We start from the raw sequence: 6,840 nt of genomic DNA, 5'->3' as shown, positions 1-6,840 counted from the left end.
CGCTCTCCCGCCGGCAACCTCGGGCTCCCGGAGCCAGCGGTCCAGACGGCGGCGCCGCGCGGGGGGCCGGGATCGGGCGGCTGGAGGCTGCGAGGCGGGAGGCGGCGGAGGAGGCGGAGGCCGGCCGGAGCCCCGAGCGCGCCCCAGTCTCGCTCGCAGCCCGGAGCTCGGGGCTCGGCGCCCTCCCGGCCCGCGTGCCTGCGCGGCCACATGGCTCCTCTCCGCGCGCGGCTGTCCTGCCTGCTGCTCTTGCACAGTGCGCTCTGCGCCAACGCGGGCAGCAGGACCCCAGGTGCGTGCGGGTAGGGCGCGCAGGGACGCGCGGGGTCCGGGGTGCACGCGGGTCAGGGTGGCCCGAGGGTGCCCGAGGAGCCCGGCAGCTTTCGAGCGGGTGGGAGGCTGCGCACGCGCTGGGTCTGAGCTGTCTTTTCTTACCCCAGTGCCACCGACGCTGTCCGGGGATTTCTCTCCCTTTCTGGCACAAGACTAGGGAGAGACCCCAGGAGAGCACTTGAGGATAGGAGCCTTTTCTTAGGGGCTGTGTATCTGTCTCTTAGTCTCTGTGTTTCTCTGTCACTCTCTGTCTCTCGCTCCTGTGTGTCTTTCTCTCAGTGTCTTCTCTGTCTCCAGAGACAGTGTGCATGTGTGCACATATGTGTGTACGTATGTGCAAGTGTCTGACTGCCACACACACAGAATCAGGCTGGCAGGTGGTTGCCCCACACCCCAGTGAACACCGGGCACTCACACTCCTGCACAGAAACACACATACATCTCTCTCCCCCAGCATTCTCACACTCTGTGCTGTGCAGACAGCCTCTCACACGCAGATCAGACACACTCCACCCTCACTTTGCAGTGTGAGGTGCCCTCCTGGTGGCTCTGAGCATGGGGAGGGGGCTCTGGTCATTTCCAGACAGGGTGCCTGCTTGTCTTCGAGCTCTGTTCACGTACCAAACAGGATCCCCCTAGCTGAAGTCTTGGGGGTGTTCTGCTGCAAAGGGTAGAACCAGAGGAAAGTTCGTCATCTCCCTCCGCGCCCTCCAATAACTGCCTTGGGCACGAGGGATTTTCAGGGCACATCATTTTCTAGGTTTTATCAGTGCCATGAAGGGGGCTGGGGACGCGAGATAGAGCTGTGTGGAAATGAAAATTCCTCCCTAACTCCTATCCATGAATCACTAGGCCTAGAAGCCAGGGAGCTGTCATTCCTGCCCTGCCTGGCTGGGCTTAGCGAGAGCTGTGTGAGGACGGGCTGCTGGCATGCAGCCTGGAGCATGGGGCCATGACCTCACACTTAATTCAGTCCGAGTGGGCAGGTCACTCCTGCGTCTACTTTTATTTTTGAAGATCTATATTTACCCAGCTTGGGGCTGGGCCATGTAAAAATCTCGGCAGCCACTGTGCTGCTTAAAAAAGTTTTCTTTCTAAACCTGGAAAAATGTGGAACCTGTATTCCCTCCCTTCCCTCTCCAGCTCCTCTTTTCTCCTTGACACGTGCCCAGGAGGCCCTGAGTTTCTAGGTGTGTTTGTTTTGCCAGCTGTGTTCCGGGAGCTTGGCGACGAGGGCCCTACCCCGGGGTGGGCTGGTGACTTCAGGGCACTGGGGAGTTTGGGCACATCCAGCCATCCCTCTTTGCCCTGGGGGCTTTTGGGGAATTTCCTCTATAGTGGCCAAGGTTGGAAGGTTTGTTGCTAGAGTGACAGGACTCTGTTTGGCATCATTTGTTTCCCTCTGCCAGATGTAACAAGGGCCTGGGGGCTATGGGGAGCAACGTGTGTCTAGCAGTTTACGAACTTGAACACCGATCATCCAAGTGCAGAGATCCAAGGGCTCTGGAAGCACTGGATGAGAAATAGATGAACTTGGGCTAAGGGGTTCCTCCAAGGTGACGGTCAAGGTTGCAGAGCCCTTCCTGCCCCCATGGGATTTCCAGCTTCTCCTGCTTAGCTCTGCCCAGCTCTGCCCAGACGGCACCGAAGTAACTCTTTCTTTATTTCCGACAGAGTTGCGCTTCTCAAGAAAGCTCAGTGACTATGGTGTGACAGTGCCCTGCAGCACAGATTCTCAGGGACGCTTCCTCTCCCACGTGGTATCTGGGCCACCAGCAGCCTCCTCAGGGAGTACAGAGGTGGACAGACCACCCGCACCACTGTCACACTCCGCTCACCTGCGGGTGGCTCGAAGCCCACTGCGCCCCAAAGGAGTGACCTTGCAGCCTGGCAGCGGGGGGCGCTCCTCCCTCTACTTCAATGTCACTGTTTCTGGGGAGGAACTGCACTTACACCTGCGGCCCAACCGGCGGCTGGTGGTGCCCGGAGCCTCGGTGGAGTGGCAGGAGGATTTTCGGGAGCTGTTCCGTCAGCCCTTGCAGAGGGAGTGTGTCTACACCGGGGGTGTCACGGGCATGCCAGGGGCAGCTGTCGCCATCAGCAACTGCGACGGATTGGTAAGGGACAAGGCTTTCATCAAGCAGCACCCCCCACCCTCCCCCTTTCCTCTCCGTCCCCCTCACCGAGCCTGACCGACATGGTTTTCTCCTTGGCTCCCGTGTGTTCGGGATTCCTGTGGGCACAGCCTGCAGTCTGGGCCAAGTCAGGGGCTGCGCCGCTTTCCAGAGAGAGCCCCGCGTGCCCCTTTGGCCACCAGGTTCATACTGTGCCAGCTGTAAAGTGGCCGAGATAGGATGGTACCTTATCCTGTTCATCCCCTCACCATCTACTGACACACCGGGACCACAGCTCACCTGTCAGGGGTCTGAGTGCAGACACATGCAGGCGTGAGGCCGGCAGCCTCTGCTGGGGTTGAGTCCTGGCTGTGCCGCTCACTGGCTGTGTCACTTTGGATAAGTTACTTGCCCTCTTGTGGTCCTTTCCCTTACCCATGAAGTGGGATTTATTCATTCTGCACATATTTACTGTGCGCGCTCCACGTGCCAGTCGGGTGCTGGGGATACGGCAGTGCCTGAGACAGACACAGCCCCCTGCCCTCCTGGAGCTGATGTGCTGGTGATGAAAATATGACCTACCTCACCAGGCAGCACGGCCGGTGGTGGGCACTTGCTTGGCACGTGGTCAGGGCTGTCGGTATCTGCTGCTGTTATTATTTTTACTGCTGTGTCCTTCCTCGTGCCCCACTGTCTCTGGTCCCGAAGCCAGCCTGCTCTTCCGTGGCTCTCTGATGTGAGTTCCCTTTCTCAGGACCTGCTCCCTCCTCCCAGGCACAGGGAACCCCCTGCTAGTTGGTTCCATGTTGCAAACCAGAAAGCCACAGGTGGCTTCTCTCCTTCTTGTGCTCAACTCAGGCTGGATCCCATTCCCCTTGCTGCCCCGTCTGCTGTGTATCAGGCCCTCGTGAGCCTGCGTGGCAGCTCCAGGGCCTTGATCGGCACTGTTTTCATGGTCTCTGCTTTGCCAGGCACGAGCTGATATGTCCAGGAAGGGACCTGCTTGCCCGTCTGCCTTTGAGCTTTAAGACAGGGATGAGTCAGATGGGGGGGATGGTAAGGGGAGGGGTCTTTCCTTACTGGCAGGGCTGGGAACACTTCTTACCATCTTCCCGTCCTTACGAGGTATCTTTGTGCTGAATGTCATGGCTGCCTTTGTCTAGACCAGGGTTTCTCAATCTTTTTTTCGTTATCATCCCCCTGAGGAGCCTTTTAGACATTTTTTCCCTAATTGCTCCCCAATGAAACCTTAATACCACAGCTATACTGAATATCTGTTTTTCAACTCTATGTATATCTGTGCTTTATATATGAAAAGAGTAAATTTTCTGCCTCCCAAAGAACCAATTTTTGCCCCATTGGAGGCACTAGAGCCCCCATTGAGAGGCATGGTCTAGGCAGTGGTTGGTTTTCAGGGTTGAGTGTGCACCAGAATCACCTGGAATGCGAGGGTTCTGTGGAGTGGACTTTGAGGAACACAGATTGTAAGGATAGCTGGAGAAGGCTGAGACCTTGTCCTGGTGCCAGGGTGAGCCTTGGCCGCCATCCCGCCCTGGCTCAGCAGTCCTGGGACTCTCCTCAGCCTGTGGCTAGCGCTATGCTGTGGCCACAAGTTTTGGTTGAAAATCCAAAGTGACGTGAGGAGTCACCTAGAGATAAAGTGTCTGTGCAGATGGAGAGATAGAAAGCACCAGTGCACGTCAGTGGCTTGGGCTGAATGACATGGAGACCTGAAGTCATCAGCCAAATGGGCTGTAAGCTGTTCAGTGACAGCTGTTCTCCCTTTTCCTTGACTACCTCCATAAATGTCCACGGGGACCTAAACAAAGGCATGAGTGGATGATCATCGCCATGAATATGTAACTGCCCACACCCTTTGCACCCTGGAAACCTTCTTATCATTGAACCAGCTCAGCAGACATTGACAGGTGGTCACTGGATGCTCAGCTGACATTGCTGACTTTTGGTGACGTCTGAGGAAACGTTCTCATTGGCTGTGTGACCTGGGCAAGTCACTTCCCCTCTCTGGGCTTTACTCTTCTCATTTGTCCAAAGATGGGCTGCACTCACGCCTCCCTGGCAGACAGAAATCGATTCTATGTGACATTTGCAGAAGCTGGGTCAGGTCTCGGAGGCTCCATGGATGAGCTTCTGGAAGCCTGTTCTGCGGTGGAACTGAGGCTCCGGGAGTGGCTTGCCTGGTCCCTGTGTTTGGTGAGAGGCAGAACTGGACCTCCTGGGCTGGGCCCCTGCTTGTGCCCTGGGCTCCAGAGTCTAGTCCCTAAGGCCGGTTCTCAGGGGTCTCCCTGACCTGGTCCCTGACAGGGACCACAGCCCAGCACAGAGGCTCCCTGTCCAGGGCAGGGATTTCCTCACCTCCAGCCCACTCCAGAAAACGGCCCTGTGTCCCGTGAGAGCAAGGGCTGTTCACTGTCACCCAGCTGAGCCACCTTTGGATTCAAAGGCCACAGTCCAGCCCTTCTGATGACAAGATTTAACTCTGCATCTTTATGTGGACCCTGGGTTTTAACCCCATCTTCTTCCACGTCTCAAATGCTGAAGTCATTCAGTCCAAAAAAACACGTCCTGAGCACTGGCCATGGGCAGGGTCCACGGGGAGATGTAAGAAAGTGAAAGTGACGCGAATAATAACAGCAACAGTCACGAGCCATAGCCACAGCCCAGGCACAGCACACATACTGTCATGTGCATTCATTAACTTCATCCATCGTGTAAGTGGGGAAACTGAGTCATGGGGAGGAGCTGTGAAGATAATATCTATACACATAGCTTCTATTGGCACAGGACTTTATAGTTTATAAAGCCTTTCAGTTGTATGAGGTGCGTACACAGATACTGTTGTAACCCTGCTTTGCAGAGTCAGGTCTCTGTCCTCAAGGAACTTGGGTGCTAAGCAGGGGGTACCCCACAAATAGTTTCAACAGTAACTTTTTGGTTTTCCGTAGCACAGCAGGGATGGCTACTCGGTAAATGGGAGTGATTATTATTTTTGTCTTAGAGAAGATAATATTTGAACTGGGTCTTGAAGGATGAACAGAAGTTTGTTGGGGCCAGAGGGTGGGTAGGGCGTTCTGGGCAGAGGAAAGAACTTGCCAGTGAGGGAGCACCATGCTGGACGGGGCCGGGGAGGTGATCCTAGAAGACACTGGGCAGGTGGGCCTTGGTCTGACCTTGAAGGAAGGGCAGGATAGGAGAGGGGGCCCAGGGCAGGGAAGCAGCAGCCTGTTATCTGAGAAGAGTCTGGGCTGGGAGTTGGGAGCCATGACTGTGTGACCCTGGGCAAGCTGCCCTCCTTCTCTGGGCCTCCCTTGCCTCCTGGGTATATCGTGGAGCCTGTAATGGATGAGCTCAGAGCACCTTCTAGCTCTGGCATTGGTACTTTGTGACACAGGGCAGGCCTTGCTGGAGGAGTTTGAAGCCAGGCCACTGTAAACCTGCAGTTGACTGCCCCTTCCTGGCGGGTCCTGGGTCTGCTCCTGCCAGGCCTGGGCGGGGCTGCAGGTGCAGAGAGGAAAGACATCAATCCTGAGCTTGGCCCTCATGGCTTAGCAGACCTTCCAGTTGGAAGACGGTCGGAAGGAACAAACCCTCCTCTGTGTGGACAGACTTGCAGCCGTTTGGACTTTAGCTGCTCTGGTGAGAAGTGCTGTGTCTAGACTGATGACTCGATCCTCCTTTCCAGCTGGAACCTGCAGTGGGAGCAGTGACCATTATCTCTTCCACTTCTCCTGCCATCCCACATAGTCAGTCACCACGGGCACCGGGACAGACACTGGGCGGGTTCTGTGCACTGCGGTTAATTCATGCCTGACACTGAGGAATGGGCACTTTATCTCATTCCCACCTGCTCTGCTGGAAGGCCTGGTGTGTCATAGTTGGGGAGGGGGTCGGAGGCGGGGGACCAGGAATGAGGAAGCCAGGACCCCTGCCCTAGATGAGTCTGGAGGATAATGGGAAGCCAGACACAAAAGCAGACAGATTACAATCCTGTGTGAGGCAGCAGCGGGAGGACCCGTTTGTTTTGGTTAGGGGATCAGGGAGGGCTCCTGGCGGAGGTGGCATTGGCTCAAAATTGTTCAGACATTATAAACATGAAAGAAAGTGCCAGGCCCTTGGCCAGCAGAGAGAACTGCTGACCCAGAGCAGGCTTGTGGGTGTTTGGGGGAAGGAAATAGGCAATGTGGGGAGGCCCAGTCGTACCTGCAGAGTGTCTCCTCTGGGGTTGGGGGCAGCTGTCAGACACTGGGGTCCCAGATTGGGAATGCGCCCAGGCAGCAGTGGCAGCCTGCTGGTCTACTCTGCAGAGCCTCCCTTGGGGATCCCGGCCAATCAACGTGGCAGTCCCCCCAATGCTCCTGTGACCCGAAACCTC

At 56.3% G+C, this 6,840-nt stretch overlaps 1 protein-coding gene across 2 annotated transcripts in view; it reads left to right on the top strand.

Moving 5' to 3' along the window:
• The first annotated feature begins 210 nt into the window (after nucleotides 1–210).
• ADAMTS14 (ADAM metallopeptidase with thrombospondin type 1 motif 14) overlaps nucleotides 211–6,840 on the top strand; it is a 91,804-nt gene continuing 85,174 nt past the window's right edge. For both annotated transcript variants that reach the window (XM_007454698.1, XM_007454697.1), the window contains exons 1-2: nucleotides 211–292; nucleotides 2,008–2,450. In XM_007454698.1, the coding sequence (XP_007454760.1) occupies nucleotides 211–292; nucleotides 2,008–2,450 (525 nt within the window). The remainder of the gene's footprint in view (nucleotides 293–2,007; nucleotides 2,451–6,840) is intronic.

This window comes from Lipotes vexillifer, unplaced genomic scaffold, assembly GCF_000442215.2.
Source record: "Lipotes vexillifer unplaced genomic scaffold, Lipotes_vexillifer_v1.1 scaffold205, whole genome shotgun sequence".
NCBI classification, from domain to species: domain Eukaryota; kingdom Metazoa; phylum Chordata; class Mammalia; order Artiodactyla; family Lipotidae; genus Lipotes; species Lipotes vexillifer.
This window is presented reverse-complemented; position numbering and strand designations above follow the sequence as displayed.